A 21,273-nucleotide genomic window follows, 5' to 3' on the forward strand; every position below is an offset into this window, starting at 1 on the left:
TACTTTTTTCTTTCTTTATATTATTTCCTCACACTCAGTCCTTACCTTAAAGAGTACAGTTTTCTGGCTCTTCATATACCATTCGAAACTGCCCTTCAAAAGGATTTTGCTAGTTTTTGCTGACAGTGGTAATGTATAAGTGTGTCCCTTTTACTATAACTTTGCCAGCAATAGATATTGTCAATAGTCTTTTTGGTTCTAATTTATTTAGGTGTAAAGTAGTGTTTTATAAGTTTGCACTAATTTGATTGCCAGCCATGTAGAATATTTTCTCCACATTTGTTTAATACTCACATCTGTTGTGCATGAATGGTCGTTTTTATCCTTTGTGCATTTATCTGTTGAGGTCTTGTAGTTCTCATCAACTGGAAAGAGTTTTCTATTTCTTTGATATATATGAAGAGAATATTTTTTAAAAGGACTTTTTCTTTTACTATTTTTTGAACTAAATATTTTCATAGATGCCTGTCATTTCCTTTGTAATTTGTTCTACTGCCCAATCTTATAAGAGTTATCTATAGTTGATTTTACTTTACATCTGTCTGGAGTTTATTTTGGTGTATGGAGTGAGGACCGACGCAAATTCATATAGTAATTTAATGATTCCAAGCCAATTTGTTAAATACTTCTTTCTTTTCATATCATTTAATAATGTTTATATTCTAATTTATTATATTTTTAATGTATTATATATATTTAAGTAATCTCTATGCCCAATGTGGGGCTCAAGCTCACGACCCATAGATCAGGAGTCACATGCTCTGCCGACTGAGCTAGGTAGGCACCCCTACAATTTATTTTAAAACAAATAATACATATTATTTAGTATTTTTATAAAATGAGAAATAAATGAATTATTAAAAAATTTTTTAAATGTTTATTCATTTTTCAGAGACCAAGAGAGACAGAGCATGAGCGGGCGAGGGGCAGAGAGGAAGGGAGACAATTTGAAGAGGCTCCAGGCTCTGAGCTGTCAGCACAAAGCTCAATGCGGGGCTTGAACCATGAGCCATTAGATCATGACCCGAGCCGAAGTCAGACGCTTAACTGACTGAGTCACTCAGGTGCCCCAGAAATAAACAAATTATTAAAATACAAAGAATAAATACATTTGGCACTCAAATATCAAAGGTTGATGATACGATACTAAAGAATCAAATTTTACTCTGCCAACCGTAGCTCATGCCTGTGTTATTCAGCTATGTTTAGCCAAGCCTTAATTATCCATGGAAAAATAGAGGGGACCACACTGGCAATTCAGGAACAGAGTATGAAATAATACTTCAACCACCTTCCCATCAATATTTTTACTGGACAGAAGTATCAGAAGTAAAACCAACTGACGTGATTTAGTCCTCTTATCCCATCCCAACCTCCCCATCAAGATCTAGCTGGGAGCCACAGAATAGGAAAATGATAGAAAAAAGAATGTTAATAATGAGGATGTGAAAAATTGGAGGCCCCTGATACTTGATGAGTGACTTGGCTGTGTTTGGTCCGAGATTAGTCCCGGACTTTCTACTGCTTTTGTATCTGTTCATTGGTACCCTTGTCCAGCTTTTATCTTTTGATTCATCACTATGACTACTATTTTAATTCCAGTATCTACTGTGATCCCTAACCGCATGTTCACCCACTTTAAGGCATAAGTTCTCCTTTGTTTGTATTCAGACTTGACTCTGACAATACTTGCTTTAGGACTGGGAACAATTTGGCAGTAAAAGATTTCAATTACACACACTACCTTACTTGGACTTCACTACCAACATACTAAGTGGGAGATGAAGATGTCATTAAAATTTTTGAAAAATCAAGTGAAATGTCCTCATAAGTACCAAATGCAGGGACACATCTGTTCTGTGTGCTATCCTCTAGTTGACTGTAATCCAGGATTAAAGATTAGCTCCCTGATCTCAGAGCTGACAAGGAAAAAAAACTACACCTAGTTTCTGGCTAGTGAGTCTCTTTCACGGTCGGTCCCCAGCAATCCTAGCCCGCAGTGGGGAATCCTGTCATCTGCTGAGGAGTTAGGCAGCTGTAAGTTGCCTTGTAAGCTTACGCTGGGCAGGCCAGTTTCTTATTTACTCTTAAAATAAGCCTCTCTGAAAGTCACAACTAAATACAAGTTTACAGGACAATTCAAAAGTTTTTAACGCTCCTTTTGACAGACACATAAAATGTGTCTGTTGCTCTTCTTTATGAACCTGAACCTCAATGCTGCATTTGATCCCGAGACCTACAAATTACCACCAAAATAATTATTAGGCTGGACCAGACCCTAAAACCAAATGTAGTTCATCACATAAGCAGATATTAGTAGGTTTCATGTCTAAGTAGAAAAGAGGGAACTTTTAAAAAAGTAAAAAATTGAGAGTGGCTATCTCTGCGTTGTGGGATGACAAGTGATATTTATTTTCTCCTTTGTGCTTATCTTTATTCCCAATTTTTAAAATAATAATACTGTTTAACATAGAAACCCCTAAACTTTATGTGACAAGGGAAAACTTTTTAATTTCCTTGGAGCCTTAAAACCACAGCAGGACAAAGAAGGGTGGAATGTGTAGGGTGAATGGGATGGAAGGATGTATGAAAGACAGAGAGAGAGGCAGGCAGACAGGCAAACAGATCCTGGGGACTGACAAAGAATTACTGCATGGAGCAGGAATGGATATTGTGATTGACAAATCCTGGAAAGCAGATCTGGGATCGATAGATTTGCCAACAAATCCCAATACACTTATGGAAAAGGGGTATAGAGGGAGAGGCTGGTATTGGTTGAAGAGAAGGTGTTTCAGAAATATGAGAAAATGAGAGAAAAAATGAGAAAAGTGGTCAGTGGTGACTGATGTCAACTGGCTGTTGTGGAAACACCATCAACAGTCACGACTGAAAGAGATGAGCATATTTTTTTTTTTTTTTTTTTACAAATAGTTTATTGTCAAATTAGTTTCTACATAACACTCAGTGCTCATCCCCAAAGTGCCCTCCTCCATGCCCATCCCCCCCTCCCCCCCACACCCATCAGTCCTCAGTTTTTGTCAGCATTCAAGAGTCTCTCATGGTTTGCCTCTCTCCCTTTCCCCCACCATTTCCGCCCTTCTTCTCCCCCTTGTTCCTCCGTCAAGTTCCTCCTAATCCTCCTATACGTGCAAACATATGATATTTGTCCTTCTCTGCCTGACTTATTTCGCTCAGCATAACACCCTCAAGGTCCATCCATGTTGCTACACATGGCCAGATTTCATTGTTTCTCATTGCCATGTAGTATTCCATGGTATAGATAAACCACATCTTCTTGATCCATTCATCTGTTGATGGACACTTAGGCTCCTTCCATGTTTTAGCTATTGTGGAGAGTGCTGCTATGAACATTGGGGTACATGTGCTCCTATGCCTCAGCATTTCTGTATCCCTTGGGTAAATTCCTAGCAGTGCTATTGCTGGGTCATAAGGGAGTTCTATTGTTAGTTTCCTGAGGAACCTCCACACTGTTTTCCAGAGGGGCTGCACCAGTTTACATTCCCACCAACAGTGTAGGAGGGTGCCCGTTTCTCCACATCCTCGCCAGCATCTAGAGTTCTCTGATTTGCTCATTTTAGCCACTCTGACTGGCGTGAGGTGGTATCTCAGTGTGGTTTTGATTTGTATTTCCCTGATGAGGAGGGATGCTGAGCATCGTTTCATGTGTCTGTTGGCCATCTGGATGTCCTCTTTGGAGAAGTGTCTGTTCATGTCTTCTGCCCATTTCTTCACTGGGTTGTTTGTTTTTCGGGCATGGAGTTTGGTGAGTTCCTTATAGATTCTGGATATTAACCCTTTATCTGATATGTTATTTGCAACTATCTTTTCCCATTCCGTTGGTTGCCTATTAATTTTCTGAGACAGTTCCTTGGCTGTGCAGAAGCTTTTAATCTTGATGAGGTCCCAACAGTTTATTTTTGCTCTCGATTCCCTTGCTTTTGGGGATGTGTCAAGTAAGAAGTTGCTGCGGTGGAGGTCAAGGAGGTTGTTTCCTGCTTTCTCCTCTAGGGTGTTGATAGTTTCCTGTCTCACGTTCAGGTCCTTTATCCATTTTGAGTTGATTTTTGTGCATGGTGTGAGAAAATGATCTAGTTTCATTCTTCTGCATGTTGCTGTCCAGTTCTCCCAACACCATCTGTTAAAAAGGCTGTCTTTTTTCCATTGGATATTCTTTCCTGCTTTGTCAAAGATCAGTTGGCTGTATACTTTTGGGTCCACTACTGAGTTCTCAATTCTGTTCCATTGGTCTATGGGTCTGTTTTTGTGCCAATACCATACTGTCTTGAGGATGACAGCTTTGTAGTAGAGGCTGAGGTCTGGGATGGCGATACCTCCCGTTTTGGTTTTATTTTTCAGTATTACTTTCGCTATTCGGGGTCTTTTGTGGTTCCATACAAATTTTTGGATAGTTTGTTCTAGTTTTGAGAAGTATGCTGGTGCAATTTTGATTGGAATTGCATTGAATGTGTAGAGTGCTTTAGGTAGTAATGACATCTTAACTATATTTATTCTTCCTATCCATGAGCATGGAATGTTTTTCCATTTCTTTGTGTCTTCTTCAATTTCCTTCATAAGTTTTCTATAGTTTTCATCATACAGATCTCTTGTATCCTTGGTTAGGTTTATTCCGAGGTATTTTATGGTTTTTTGTGCAATTGTGAAGGGGATCAGTTTCTTGATTTCTCTTTCTGTTGCTTCATTGTTGGTGTATAAAAATGCAACCGATTTCTGTACGTTGATTTTGTACCCTGCAACTTGGCTGAATTCTTGGATCAGTTCTAGTAGGCTTCTGGTGGAGTCTGTCGGGTTTTCTATGTAGAGTATCATGTCATCTGCGAAGAGTGAAAGTTTGACTTCCTCTTTGCCAATTCTGATGCCTTTGATTTCCTTTTGGTGTCTGATGGCTGATGCTAGGACTTCCAGCACTATGTTAAACAACAGTGGTGAGAGTGGACATCCCTGTCGTGTTCCTGATCTCAGGGGGAAAGCTCTCAGTTTTTCCCCATTGAGGATGATGTTAGCTGAAGGCTTCTCATAGATGGCTTTGATGATGTTTAAGTAGGTTCCTTCTATCCCAACTTTCTCGAGAGTCTTTATTAAGAAGGGATGCTGTATTTTGTCAAATGCTTTTTCTGCATCTATTGACAGGATCATATGGTTTTTATCTTTTCTTTTATTGATATGATGTATCACATTGATTGATTTGCGAATGTTGAACCAGCCCTGTAACCCAGGAATGAATCCCACTTGATCTTGGTGGATGATTCTTTTGATATGCTGCTGGATTCGATTTGCAAGGATCTTGTTGAGAATTTTTGCATCCGTATTCATCAAGGATATTGGCCTATAGTTCTCTTTTTTTGTTGGATCTCTGTCTGGCTTGGGAATCAGAGTGATGCTGGCTTCATAAAATGAGTCCGGGAGTTTTCCTTCGACTTCTATTTTTTGGAATAGCTTGAGAAGAATTGGGATTAATTCTGTTTTAAATGTCTGGTAGAATTCCCCAGGGAAACCATCAGGTCCAGGGCTCTTATTTGTTGGGAGATTTTTGATCACTGATTCGATTTCTTCACTCGTTATGGGTCTGTTCAGGTTTTCTATTTCTTCCCGTGTGAATTTTGGTAGTGAGTGTGTGTTTAGAGATGAGCATATTTTTAAGAGAGAGTCACAGAGTCCAACATGCAGTTATAAAATAAATAAAACAGTCTCATTTCTGGTCTATATTTCTGGTCCTTTCCAAAATGTCCTGATGAAAGAACTGTTAACCAATCATTTACATAAGGCTACCAAGATACCTATCAAAAGCCTTAAAAAGCCAGAAACCCTCTTAACCCAACCACTCCTCTTCTAATAACTTATCTTAAGGAAACCAAAGACATAATAAAAATAATCACAGACATAATCAAATTTATTTGTGAAAATTAAATAATAAACAGATATTCTTTGCAGTGTAGCTAATTATCACTAAAAACAGAAAACTGCCAAGTGACTGAGAATTGCTTAAATAAATCTTGGCACATTCACGCAATTTAATATAATGCAAGCATTAAAAATGCTGAAGAAGTATGTTTCATGATATGGGAAATGTTCACAATGTGAAGTAAAAGAGTGTAACAAAATAGTTTGATTCTGTATCTTTAATAGCACACAAAAACACACACAATATGACTAACATAATATATATCAAAAACATTAATAGTGGAAACTAGGGGTCGTAGATAAAAAGTTCTACTTTTTGGGGAAACTTACCTGTAAGTTACCAATCTTTCTACATATATTACTTCTGCTATCAACAAGAAAAGAATTCTTTTAAGGAATATAAATGGAGTTATAAAGCACACTAGGGCCATGTGTTCTCTTCAGAACCATAATGCTTGAATTGGAATATATGAATATGCAAATTACACAATGATGAGAGTAAATTTACTTTTCCAAAAGCTGTGAGATCTAGACATAATAATGCTTCTCATTGGTTAGATACTTGTTCTTTCTTCACATTGTGAGCTTTCTGTGCCTTGGCTGTAAGAAAATGATTCCTTTTGGGGTGCCTGGGTGGCTCAGTCAGTTGGGTGACTGACTTCAGCTCAGGTCATGATCTCAAGGTCTGTAGGCTTGAGCCCCGTGTCGGGTTCTCAGCTGACAGCTCAGAGCCTGGAGCCTGCTTCAGATTCTGTGTCTCCTCTCTCTTTTCCTCCCCCCACTGTGTTCTCTATCAAAAATAAACATTAAAAAAATTAAACAAAAAAAGAAAATGATTCCTTTTTACTACAACCTCTGGTAGGGCAGCAATCTTAAGGCACAGCACCATGTGGCTTCTGTCTGGCTTTGAATCAACCCAGTGGCCATCAGACTTTTCAACTGCACAAATTTTCAATAAAAAATTTTAAGTAGGCTTCACGCCCAGTGTGAAGCCAAGTGTGGGGCTTGAACTCATGACCCTGAGATCAAGACCTGAGCTGAGATCAAGAGTCGGACGCTTAACTGACCGAGCCACCCAGGTAACCCCTCAATAAAAAATTTTTAAACATGCATTCACTGTGTGATTTATTTATAAATTATGTGTCCACACAGCTGTATTCAAATACCAAATATGTATGAAAACATGCATGAAAATAGAAATTTAAAATGATGACAGGAGGAACAGGGGCACTAACATTTTCTCCCTCATAACACTGTGGATTGTCTTTATGTAACCTTTATGTACTTGAAACCACTTGACTGGACAGCTGCAAAAGATGGGCTTTGAAAAGAAGACCAACCAAATGTGAATCTGTTCCAGTCAGAAGGTTTATAGGCGATTGGTATGGGGTATTCATCTGGTTCTAGTTCTTTTAATCAGAGACTGTCCAGTGAATGGTGGCAGTATGTTTACACAGGAAATGTGTCCCAAGTCCACACTCTAGCTTACCTTGCTGCTGCAATTTGTAATCAGTGGAATATGCCTTCCCAATGATATTCCATACAGGCCTCAAGCAACCAAACAGCCCTTCCAGAAACCCGCCACTGCCGCTGCCCGACCTGCTGAACTGAATCTTGATGTCTTCGGTTCCACTTGTGCTCTCTCCGTCCACGGTGTTGCTGTTCCCCTGAGACACGGCCATTTCCGATTCATCTTGTTCCCTTAGCTGAAGAACGCTGTTCTCAAACTGGTCCCTGGAATCTTCGCTCACGCTCGTCAACACTGTTGTGGTGATGGGGCTGTTCATGCTCTCGGGGAGCTCTGTGTGTCCCCCCCCCTTTTCCTGCGGTTCCTTAAGGAGCTTGGGTGAAGGGTGGCTCCCCGTAGGTGTGAGCTCATCTTGTAATGCATTGAAGGTTCTGTTTTCACTCAAGGGTAAGTGTGGGGAAGAGGAGCAGCTCAGGTGCTCCTGAGGGTCGGCCATCGTGCCATGAGTGTGCCCAGGATCCGGAGATGACGCTCAGAGGATTAGGAGGACAGAGTTCTGATGCAAGAGAGGGCTCCAAAACCTGGGGAAACAGGAAGAGGACAGGAGTTCACCCTTCCTTTCGTCACCCACGCTACCACACTTCTGTTTATAACAAGAACATGGAAACAATGGGGACTGGTCAAATACATCCACATGATGGAATACTGCGTAGCCAGCTTTGCAGGAAAAAAAAAAAAAAAAAAAAACAAGCCTCCGCAATTGATTTGTAGTGTTTACTGATTTCTGTGGTCTAAATACTCTCCCCATGATAAGTTTCAAGCTAATAACAGTTTAGCAACCTGCTTGCAAAGTTACAGTTGGCTTTTAGAAATTGATGTATAAGTCAGCACCAGCACTATAATCCTTGTAAAAGTGTCATTCTCATTTTACAAAGAAGTAAAAAACTTTTTAAGGTCATATATTGGGTAAGTGGTAGAGCAGAAATAAAAATATAACTCAAAATTCAGATCCTCAAATTCCTTTTTAATAACACCATAGCATCTCTTATAATAACCACTCACTTCCTTAGAGTGCTTCATAGATGAAAAAAGTGCTGTGAGCTCTGATCTTGATCTAAACATTTGATCCATGTCATTAGGAAGCCAGAGCATGGAACCACTATGCCTATTTTTCACACAAGTTAAGGCCTAAAGAGAGGTACATATTTGCTAAAGATCATGGAGCTAAAGATCATTGAATACCAGGTTATTTTTCCTAATTCCCAAACTCTCTTCTGTACCATGCAATCTTGGCAAGACACAGTTCATTCCTTTCAAAGCTTATAAACTACTTAAGGGTAGTTATAATTATATATATATAATTCCTATCCCCTCCCCCCAGGGCAAATGTGCCATGTTCTGTTATATAGAGCTGTACAGAAGGCAAACAGTAATAGGGGCTAGGGTAGTTAACTCAGGCTGAATGAAAGAGGTAGGACTTGAGGAGCACCTGGGTGGCTCAGTTGGTTGGGTGTCCAACTTTGGCTCAGGTCATGATCTCATGGTTCACAAGTTTGAGCCCCACACAGGGCTTTCTGCTCTCAGTGAAGAGCCCTCTTTGAATCCGCTCTCTCTCTCTCTTTCTCTCTCTCTGCCCTTCTCCTGCTTGTGTGTGCTCTTTATCAAAAATAAATAAACATTAAAAAAATAAAACAGAGGTAGGACTCGAGATGAATCTTTGAAAGGAGGATGATTTGAGATCCACAGAAGAAAGGAAGTCAGGTTGGCTAAGAGCATTAGCAGAGGCAAGCAGAAACCACTAGGGCATGCGTGAGAAGTTTGGTAACTCAGAAATAATGAAATAGCCAGCTAATGTTGGGGAGCAGTAAAGATAATGCCTTGCCTTCATATATGGGCTCTGAAACTTCATAAAATAATGCAGATGATTTTCCTTTAAATAAATCAGAGAGATGAGGTTGGGTTGGATAAGGCTAGCTAGGAGGTGGACTTAAATTCTAGGGCATGGAGAAATTTAGGGGCTGGGAATATAAAGTCTGAGGGAAAAAGAAATAAAAAGAAAGGCTGAAGCCTTCTGTTACAGCAATAGCTGTTTGCTGAATTCACCCTCATTCCTGTCACCCCATCCTCCCCACCCCATTGCTTTTGTGCTGATCTCTCAGCTTTCACATTACTGATCCCTTCATTTGGTTTTCCTGATTTCCTGCCACAACCTTGAGCTCTCTTGCCTTTGACCTCCCTTACCTTGCTCTGCTTGAGGTCTTTTAAGACTGCTGACTTGATACTATGTGACCTGGCCACTGCCTCAGCAGTTATTTCCAGTCTGCCTTTGCTGTTGGGACTCATGGTTATGCTATACAGCACAGGGTGTACATTGTGCTTTTGGCTCACATCAGACTTGAGGGTAATGCAAACACCCAAAGGAATATGTGAATTTCAGCCAAACACCTATTTGTGCAATTTGTTCTTTGAATCAGACTACAGAACTTTATGTTAATTCCTGGTAAAGTTCCATTTTTGTCAATTTTTACTCTGAGTTTCTCCCTATTGACATATTGTAATGAAATCATACACTAAAAGTTAGAAAAACATGTTTTTTTGTAACCTTTTCCCATTTCTACGAGGTTAAGGGTACACATGAAGTAGACTGGTCCCCAGTGGCACTGGGAATGAGTCTAAGGAAGAGAACTTCAGCATGCTCATCACACTTGGTTCGATTTTTTTTTTTTGAGGTTTATTTATTTTGAGAGAGAGCGCAAGCGTGAGAGCAAGCACGCACAAGCAGGGCAGGGGCGAAGAGAGAGGATCCCAAGCAGGGTCCATGCTGTCAGAGCAGAGTCTGATGTAGGGCTCGAACACACAAAACGTGAGATCGTGACCTGAGCAGAAACCAAGAGTTGGGCTCTTAAACGACTGAGCCACCGAGGTGCCCCTTGGTTTGATATTTATCAAGGAATGTCTACCAAGGAATATGGTCCAAACGACTTGCTTTACCTATGAGAATAATGTTCATATGTTCAAATTCAGATTCATATGATATTGCTGACCTGCTCAGTGTAACAGCTAATCAGTGGCAGAGCCAAAACAAATCCTCCTTTCTCATCCTACACTCTTTCCCTAGTCTGGCTGTTTGTTTATTCAAAGAGAAGCAAATAGCCCTGATACCATGATCACTGATGACAAAAACAATAGTAATTCACAGTGTTATTTTAGATGCACTAAAGCTACTCTCAAGAAAGCACAAGTATCCACCTAGAGGGTGGACTGTACCAGTCAAAAGAGCAGTGAAAGGCCACCCAGCTACTGACAACCAGCAATGCTCTGGGAGGGGGCAGAAGCAAGGGAAACCTCAAGGCGTGTATCAGATGTGTATAGACAAAGAGGCTTCCCTCTGCTCACCAAGAATATCAGGTCCAATCTCAACCAACAAAGGCAGAGAAACAGAGAGGTACAAGAACAAAGGGAAAGAAATCATCACCGTGACTCTCTGAAAATATGATCAAAGCTGACTACACTTAAGAAAAGTGTAGGAGGAAAAGATTGCTAAATTTTACCTGTGTGTACATGTGCACCCACACACTGCCACCGCACAGTGAAGAAGCTGCTACGTGGAAACAGGCAACACAGGCAGCTCCCCGCTATCTGCGCTGTCTCTTGCCATTTCAGTTTCTCTCTCCTTGTCCAGATTTGGCTCAGGTACCCTCGCAGCAACTGACTGTTTGGAGCTTTTAGTGCATGAGAAGTCACAGCTAGTATTTACTAGAAAATTTAAAAAATGAATACAGGGGGGGGAAATGAGGCAAAATCTTTAAACACTGAGAGTCAAGTGGAGAAAGATTAAGGAAGAGCAGGAGAGTAAAAGGGCAAGGCTGGAATGTCACCTTTCTCAGTAGGAAGCTGGGGGGGGCAGGAGGGGGTGATGCTGCTGTCACCCTTAAGGGCTCTTGAACTTGGCAAGAGCACAAGGTGGTGCTTCCATACCTGCCCTCCAGGCACACTTCCCTTGCCCTGTGAATTTCTCAGCCCCAAGAGGAGGAAGTGGTTTGTGCAAAATTAGTAGGCAGGGCCTGGAGATGGGCAGCAGCTGTGCATTTGTCAGGGCACTGCCAATTTCTGGAAATTACCTTGGCTTTGTGCCAAAATGGATTCGGCACAGAGAAAAGGGAATGGAGGAAGCGATGTGGCCAGATAGCCCTTGAGTTCTTGTGTTTTTCTTATATAATACCAAATTTCCCAAGTTGCTAATAAAGGGTAATTTTTTTTTTTAAATATTTTTATTTATTTCTAGGAGAGAGAGAGAGAAAGCGTGAGCAGGGGAGGGTCAGAGAGAGAGGGAGTCACAGACTCCAAAACAGGCTCCAGGCTCTGAGCTGGCAGTCAGCACAGAGCCCGAAGCGGGGCTCGAACCCACGAACCACGAGATCATGACCTAAGCGAAAGTCGGACGCTTAACCGACTAAGCCACCCAGGCGCCCCTAAAGGGTAATTTTATAGTAGATCAGGTTTTGAGTTTTATACCATAAATATGAGTATATCAAAGATCTTTTAAAAAGTTTCCCCCCTAAATATTTTGGTATGATTAAAATTGAATAAAGTTATAAATTAAGAATTATTGCTGAGATTCCTTGAGTGGTGCTGGGCTCTTCCTAAGCTGTCTTCTCTTTGCTTGGCATTTTCTTGCCTCAAAATGAATACAACTCTTCCATCTCTAAATTCGTATAACAGTATCTAGGGCTAAGAGAGAACTCTGCTACTAAGGCATTATTCCCATTTTAAAACTGGGACTAAGTAATAACATAAAATTGATTTTCCCAGGATAGAGATCTGTTATTGAGATCTTGATTTGAACTTAAATAAAAATTAGAGAGCTTTTTCTAATGGACCTTAAAAAATCATTAGTATGTGATTTAAATCAGATCAAAAGAGTGGCCCACACATCCCTGCAAGACAGTTCCAGCCACATCTCGTCCTTCAAGCAGCCCCAGCAGGGACCAGCACCACTGCAAAGTGACTCCTGCCCTGGAGAGAGGGGAAGGTAACCACCCACACTAGTTCCACTATAGCCACAGGAGGCAAGCCTTGTAACTGACAGCGTGAAGAGAGTGCCCTGCCAATCAGTGTGTCTGTAGTCCCAACATACAGTCTGGGGGCAGTCATCTGATCTGACTGCTGGCCTTGCCCACTAACAAAAACCTCTCAAAGGCAGCATAGGGAGAGAGCCCTGTCGTTCAGGGTCACTGCAGCCCAGGCAGAGGGATTGAAGGTAGGTATCCGGTTTGTCTGCAGGACTTGCCCAACAATGAAAGCTTCTCAGGGGACGATGCAGGGAGAGTGTCCTGAAGTTCAGTGTGGCCTGGAAAAATGAGCTGAGGGCCGGTATCTGGTACACTGACTAAATACAAACTTATAGCAGCCCCAGACTGGCCCTTTAGCACAGGAACCAAACCTGGACCACAACATGCAAAGTGGGCCATTGCAGCTAAATGGACTGAAGGCAAGTGAGGTTCAGCCATAACAGTAAAATGCACACAACCCACATAGGAGACTCTCCTGAAGTGGCTGGTTCTGGGTAAAGGAGGACATTGTGCCCTGCAGGGCACAATGGGACCTCTTCTTCAAAAGGCCGCTACCTTCTCAAGATCAGTAGACATAAATGACTTTCCTAATACATAAAAACAGACACAGAGAGATAAAATGAGGAGACAGGGATATGTTCCAATGAGAGAATGACAAAATCATAGCAAGAGAGCTAAATGAAACAGAGATAAGCAACATGCCTGATAAAGAATTGAAAGTAATGGCCATAAAGACATTCACTGGACTTGAGAAAAGAATGAAGGATCCTAGTGAGATCTTCAACAAAGAGGTAGGGGGAAAAAAAAAAAAGAACCAATCAGACATGAAGAACTCAATAACTGAAATTAAAAATATACTAGAGGGAATCAGTAGCAGATTAGAGGAAGCAAAAGAATGTATCAGCTACCTGGAGGACAGAGTAATGAAAAGCAATCAAGATAAAGAGCAAAAAGGAAAATGAATAATAAAAATGAAGGATAGATTAAGGGAACTCAGTGACATCATCAAGCATTACATTGACATTATAGAGATCCCAGAAGAAGAGACCAAAAAAGGAGCAGAAAATTTATCTGAAGAAATAATGGCTAAAAACTTCCCTCATATGGTGAAGGAAACAGAAATCCAGATCCAGGAAGCACAGAGAGTCCCCAAACAAATCAACCCAAAGAGGTCCACACCAAGACACATAATTATTAAAATGGCCAAAAGTAGTGATAGAGAATTTTAAAAGTGTCAAAGGAAAAGAAAATAGGTACATACAAGGGAAATCCCATAAAGCCATCAGCTCATTTTTCAACAGAATCTTTGCAGGCCAGAAGAGAGTGGCATGAAATATTCAAAGTCCTGAAAGAAAAAAACCTGCAACAAAGAATACTCTATCCAGCAAGGCTACCATTTACAATAGAAGGAGAGACAGAGTTTCCTACACAAACAAAAGTTTGAGAACTCAACACCACTAAACCAGCCTTACAAGAAACGTTAAAGGGAATTCTTTGACTATAAAGAAAAAGCCATAATCATTAGAAAGAAAATTATGAAAGGAAAAAACTTCACAGGTACATAGAAATATAATAAAAGTAGTAGATTAATCACTTATAAAAACCAGTACAGAGGTTCAAGCACAAAATAAATAAAATCAGTTATATCTATAAAAATCAGTCAAAGGAGTCATAAAATAAAAGAATGTAAAGTATAAGATCATATACATAAAACATAGGGTGAAAGAATAAAAATGTAGTGCTTGTAGAATAATTTCAAACAAACAGAAGAGTTGTCTGCAATTGCACCTTTGCCTCTAACTTGCTCTCTTAACTGCGAATGGTCTACTGAAAGTCCTATCTGAAAGGACAATAACCTCATATCAACCAAATCCAGCAACCTAGCTCATTCCTCATCTTTATAACATTTCATTCAACAATCATGCATTCAAAAATATTGTTTCAGTGCCTCACATATACATATATTTTTCATGAAGATTATGAATGATTAATAACATTGAAGTATGCTAGAGCGAACAAAAAATACAAATTACAAAAAGACAAATTCTCCATGGTAGCATTACTTTCTGAATACTAGTACCTATAAATATAATCATGATTAAAGTTAAAATAATTTTATGTAGGTTTTTTAAAATACATTTTTTAAATGTTTAGATGGAAGGAAGAAGGGCAGAGGGAGAAGGAGACAGAAGATCCAAAGCAGGCTCTACATTGCAGCACAGAGCCTGATGTGGAGCTCTCATTCACAAACCATGAGATTATGACCTGAGCCAAAGTCAGATATTTAACCGACTGAGCCTACCAGGTACCCATATTTTTATGTAAGTTTCAAAATGAATAAAGATGCTTTATTTTCAGAGTTGTAGACTATAAACTTATCAAGAAATAGAAACTTGTGAGGCTTCAAATATACCTTAAATGCTAAATACCTCAAATGCTAAACATATTTCTTGACTAAAAAAATGATTTTCCCATAACTTCATAAGTCTTTAATAAATAATATGTACTATGGTAAATCCAAATATCCCAGAATAGAATCAACATTTTCTGACCTAAATCTGACTTGTAGTATGAAGCAAATCAATAGCTAGATGATAAGTTTACTTAAAATGTCTTAAATAATAAGATATAGACATATATGCCTTTAAATATACAAATATTAATAAATATAAAAATAATTATATATGCATTCCAAGAACATATGAAACCTGGTTTAAAAGGTCAACAGTGGTTATCACTGTTGTTCTTTTAAATGTTTTATATTTCCCCAAATTTCTAGTATCAGCATGCATTACTCTTTTAGTCAGAAGTTTTCAACCCAAATATCTGTTGCTTTAAACACAGAGACTAAAAACTTTACTATTTTTGCATATATGAAAAATCATATGAAATGTTAAGGGCGTTGTTGAGAAACCTAACTGTCAGAGTGTGCTAAGGCTTGCAAACAGCTTAAGAATAATTATAAACTGAAAACAAAATAATAAAAACAGTGACAATGAGGAAACAAAAGTTGACAACTCCTATTTTGTTTTTACCTTTTTGACTAGTAAGGATCATATTCCAGCTGGAGAAGGTAGAATAACCATGACTAAGAGGCTGGAAATTCAAGACAGATAAAGAGACAAGGGTGTATCTAAGTGTTATGATTATTTCCAACTTCTCAAGTCCAGATGAATGACATGCAAAGGCACTAGAACTCTTGGATTTAGGAGCATAAAAATACCCTTTGGTAAAGGATTACCTTTAGGAACTGTGAGCAAAACAGCTATTCATGGAAAAGTAGAAGATAAATACCCTAATTTAAAAAAAGAGAAAAGGAAGTTTATAAAATATGTAGAATTATGAACTTGAATTAGTCCCTGGTAAAAGCATCAAGTATACAGTAAGCACTCAATGAATGATAGTCCCTTTTCTTTTCTTTTCCTGTTATTTTGTGCCTTTCCCTTTTCTTTTTACATACATATGGCTCTAAGGTAAATAGCTCATCAAACTGGTGGATGCCAGAGGGAGGGGGGGGAATTAGCAAAACGGGTGATGGGGAGTGAGAGGTACAGGCTTCCAGTTATGGAATGAATAAGTCATGGGGATAAAAGGCACAGCATAGGGAATACAGTCAATGGCACTGTAATAGCGCTACATGGTGACAGACGGTAGTAGCTACACTAGCGGTGAGCATAGCATAGCTTATAGAGTTGTTGATCACTATGCTGTGCACGTGAAACTAATGGAACACTGTGTCAACTATACTATCCTTCAACAAAAAAATAATAAAAATAAAAATAAAATTTTAAATGACTAATAGCATAAAACAATAAATAGTTCAGGAGAACAACTGAAATGACAGTTGAAATTATTTTAAAATTATTATTTAAAATTAAAATTATTTTTTAAAATTGGGCTACAACGCACACTTTAAAATTATTTCCCAATCAATCAATTCAGAAGCTTCTACGCTTCATGATATGAAGAGCAAAACTGTGAGGGAATAGGAGGGAAAGCACTGCAGGAAGATAGACCAGGATTGAAATCCTCATCATTAACTTGCCCCTCAGTCTCTAAGCCTTAATTTCATTATATCTATAACTGGTGATAACAACAGATCCCACCCCCTTCACTGACTAAATAATTACATGAGATCATGCATATACAACACACCCAATACACACTGAATCCTCAATACTTGCTAACTCTCCAAATGTTTAATTAGAAAAACTAGAAGAAGAAGACTTATGTCAATATGTTCAATATATATGTGAAATCAAGGGACATGGGAGAAAGAGCAAATGGAAGACGAATTTTTCTTAAGGAAAGTGGAAAAATGAGAAAAAGGATAAGAAGGTGGGGCAAGATCAATACACTGAGAAATTGAGACACATTGAGCTTTTAATATTCATATGAAATTATAAATGAAGACACAAAGAATCAATAAATAGACATATGGGGTCAAAAGGGCAAAAGTAAGATGGAAAACAGAAGAGAAAAATCTCAAGTGTATGCAACTTCTTTCCTATTTAATTTCCTTTGTCTGTAATTTAATGATAGCAATTATTTTTTACACTCCAGGCTTTACTTAAATTGAAAAAAGAAGAAAGGCTGTACATAGCAATAATGTTTGAGCGAGTATTAATGCTATGTCATTCCAATATTTGGGAGAAAAAACTAATTCCCATGCTCCTAACATTGCTATGTTAAATAAGGAGTTAATTTTATTGATTCAAGAAAATATCTCTAGGAAAAGACTGCTTATCCTTCGAACAAAAGGGTAATTAGAACACAAGAGGACCACTGCAGAACTATGATCATGGAATGTTCTTTCCTAGAGATTTGCATGTTTCCACACCATGTTAGGTGCTCTGCCTTTCAGGGATTGCCTAATCCCTCTCTTGGTCACCTACCTTATAGCAATGCTACTACCTTCAGGCAGTTTTGCCTTCACTTTCCTAAGGAAGTCCTTATCTCCAGGGCAGAGTCTAGAAAGCTTGCTGTATGTAGCTCTAAGCCTAGAGAACTTTGTACAATGGCAACTTCCCACAAATTTAGAAGAATTATAAAAAATAGTCCTTAAGTGATAAAGTTACCTTCGTAGTAAAATGAGTGAGCTCTGGATTCAAACTCTCTGGGTCCTAATGCTGATTCTGTCCATGGGAAAGCTCCTTATCTTTGCGTGCCTCAGTTTCCATTATCAAAAACTGGGATAATAAGGGTATCTACCTCACAGTGCTGTAATGAGGATTAAATGAGATAAAACTTGTGGAGTGCTTAACATATTACCTGGCACAGAGTAAGCACTCAATAAAAGTCTCCTATTTATATTTTATTTTATTATTATTATTATTTTTTTTTAAATTTTTATTTTAATGTTTTATTTATTTCTGAGAGAGAGAGAGAGACAGCGTGAGCAGGGAAGGGGCAGAGAGAGAGGGAGACACAGAATCCGAAGCAGGCTCCAGGCTCCGAGCTAGCTGCCAGCACAGAGCCCGACGCGGGGCTCGAACCCACAAACCGTGTGATCATGACCTGAACCAAAGTCAGATGCCCAACCAACTGAGCCACCCGGGCACCCCTCCTATTTATATTTTAAATGAACATTTCATTTTTAAGTAAGAAAGTATATGCTTTATTAATAATATCTATATAATTAAAGGAGTAAGATCAAATAAAAACGTATCCTTTATGTTAAAGTTTAATTTAATTTTAATAGTTAAAAAGGTAGGAAAAACTATTTAAAACTATTGCAATAGGGGAGAGAGGCAAAAAGCAGGAGGTTCTGTAAACACTGGGGTAAGCTAATGAAAAATACTTGGAGGACTGTGAGGCGTTAGAAGTGGGAAGTTTGGTCAGAGTGGTTAGGCCTTCTATGAAAACATATACTTTTTATTAGCATTAATTTATCTTTTTAAAAACTGAAGTATAGTTGACGCAATGTTACATTAGTTTCCTGTGTACAACATATAATTCAACAACTCTATATGTTATGCTGTGCTCGCCACGTGTGGAGTTGCCCTCTGTCCCCATAAAACGCTATTACAATACCGTTGACTGTATTCCCCATGCTGTACCTTTTGTCCCCATGATTTATTCATTCCATAATTCAACGTCTGTATCTCCCACTTCCCTTGACCCATTTTGTCCATCCTCACCCCAATTTCTGGCAACCATCAGTTTGCTCTCTGTATTTATAAGTCTGTTTCTGCTTTTTGTTTTGTTCATTTGTTTTGTTTTTCAGGTTACACATATAAGTGAAATTATATGGTATTTGTCTTTCTCTAACTTATTTCACTTAGAATAATACCCTAAAGGGTCCATTCATATTGTCCCAAATGGCAAGATCTCATCTTTCTTTTATGGCTAAGCAATATTCCTGTGTGTATATGTGTACACACACATCAATACACATTCACACACACACACAAATACACACACATACCACATCTTTATCCATTCATCTAATCAATGGACACAGGTCGCTTCCATATCTTGGCTATTGAATATAATTATGCAATAAACATAGAGGTACATACATATTTTTGAATTAGTGTTTTCAGTTTCTTTGGGTAAATACTCAGTAGCGGAATTAACTACTGGATTGTAAGGTATTTCTGTTTTTAATTTTTTTTTAGTGTTTTTATTTATTTCTAGGAGAGAGAGAGAGAGAGAGAGAGAGAGAAAGGGAGGGTCAGAGAGAGAGGGGTCACAGACTCTGAAACAGGCTCCAGGCTCTGAGCTGGCAGTCAGCACAGAGCCTGACGCGGGGCTCGAACCCACGAACCGCGAGATCATGACCTAAGCGAAAGTCGGACACTTAACCGACTAAGCCACCCAGGCGCCCCAGTTTTTAATTTTTTAAGGAACCTCTATATTGCTTTCCAAGGTGGATGCACCAATTTACATTCCTACCAACAAAGTGCAAGGGTTCCTCCTTTTCCATATCCTTACCAACACTTTTTATTTCTTGTCTTTTAAAAAAATTTTTAAAAAAATGTTTAATGGGGGGGGTGAACGAGTTGGGGAGGGACACAGAGAGAGGGAGACACAGAATCCAAAGCAGGCTCCAGGCTACAAGCTGTCAGCACAGAGCCTGACTCGGGGCTCAAACTCACTGACTGTAAAATCATGACCTGAGCCAAAGTCGGATGCTTAATTGACTGAGCCAGGCACCCTTATTTCTTGTCTGTTTGCTACTAGCCATTCTGACAGGTGTAAGGTGATATCTCATTGTGGTCTTGATTTGATTTTCCTGATAACGAGTGATGTTGAGCATATTTTCATGTGTCTATTCGCCATCGATATGTCTTCTTTATGTCTATTCAGGCCTTCTGTCCATTTTTAAATCACACTGTTTTGATGGTGTTAAGCTGTGTAAGTTCTTTACACATTTTGGATAACAACTTCTTATCAGATATTTCATTTGCAAATATCTTCTCCCATTCAGTAGGTTGCCTTTTTGTTTTGTTGGTTTCCTTGGCTGTACAGAGAATATTAAAACAATTTGTCCTCGGTTACTTCATGGCTGTAACTTTGGAAAAAGGAAACCTTAAGGTTGTCCCAAAGGATGGCTATTTCAATTTTATAATAAAAAGAGTTCTTTTCTTTTTTGAGAGAGCGAGCAAGCAGGGGAGAGGAACAGAGTGGGTGGGGGAGAGAGGGAGGTAAGAAGCAGAGAGAGAGAATCTTAAGTAGGCTCCACAGAGCTCAACACAGGGCTCGATCCCACGACCCTGAGCACACGACCTGAGCTGAAATCAAGAGTCAGATGCTCAACTGACTGAGCCACCCAGGTGTCCCATAAGACCTTTTATTTCCAACGGGTTAAGTAGAGCAGAAATAAGTAGCCCAGAAATAAGTAATGGCCTAGCCTGCAGGATTTGAGGTCAATATTCATTGGTCTGAAGCCCTGACCCCCCTCTGACCATTCCTGTAGTCTCTATGCATTTTCTAGTGTTCAAAATAAAATCTTTTTTGGATGTAACTTGAAGAATTACAGCTGTTGAGACACTACTAATCCCCAAATTAGGAGACAGTATGAGTAGCAGAAGTTAGTACTTTGATGTTGAGGATAAACACATAATTAATAATTACTTCTTGTAAGTATCAGAGGCTTAAAATACACCCGTATCGGGGCGCCTGGGTGGCTTAGTCGGTTAAGCGTCCGACTTTCGCTTAGGTCATGATCTTGCGGTTTGTGGGTTCGAGCCCCGCGTCGGGCTCTGTGCTGACTGCCAGCTCAGAGCCTGGAGCATGATTCAGAATCTGTGTCTCCCTCTCTCTCTGACCCTCCCCTGCTCGCGCTGTCTCTCTCTCTCTCTCCTAAAAATAAATAAAACATCAAAAAAAAATTAAAAAAAAAAAAACACCCGAATCTTCCTTTGTAGATAAGGCATGTTTCTAAAGAACAAAATAAGCAGAATCTAATTAGAGATTAATTCATATTCCAAATATACTGGGGATGAAATTGAAGGAAAGTTTTTACATTGTATATAATCATTCTGCTGACAGGAGTTTCTGAAGTCTGTGTGAATACTGCTTGTGTGATGAGCAAGCAGTAGAAGCAGGCACTATCGCTGAAGTCAGAGCCTGGCAAATGGGTCAAACAAGAACTTAATGAGATTGCTTACAAAAGTCAGAAGCAGGAAAAGCAACTGGGATGGTATTATGCCCCAGAGCTAGTAATAGCCAGTAGGCTTTAACTGGGGAGAGGAAAGAATGCTCACCTGGACAGTGTAGCTAATACAAGAAAGTTGTCCAACAAAAGCTGTTGCCTTTGGTAGAGGGATGCAACTAAGGTGCACTGAC

At 39.3% G+C, this 21,273-nt stretch overlaps 1 protein-coding gene across 1 annotated transcript in view; it reads right to left on the reverse strand.

The window, feature by feature from the left end:
- MAP3K13 (mitogen-activated protein kinase kinase kinase 13) overlaps window positions 1–21,273 on the reverse strand; it is a 169,944-nt gene that overhangs the window by 37,083 nt on the left and 111,588 nt on the right. The window contains exon 3 of the mRNA XM_039241683.1: window positions 7,430–7,989. Within this exon, the coding sequence (XP_039097614.1) occupies window positions 7,430–7,904 (475 nt within the window). The 5' untranslated portion in view covers window positions 7,905–7,989. The remainder of the gene's footprint in view (window positions 1–7,429; window positions 7,990–21,273) is intronic.

This window comes from Hyaena hyaena, unplaced genomic scaffold (assembly GCF_003009895.1).
Source record: "Hyaena hyaena isolate Hyena2069 unplaced genomic scaffold, ASM300989v1 scaffold_199, whole genome shotgun sequence".
In the NCBI taxonomy this organism is placed as follows: domain Eukaryota; kingdom Metazoa; phylum Chordata; class Mammalia; order Carnivora; family Hyaenidae; genus Hyaena; species Hyaena hyaena.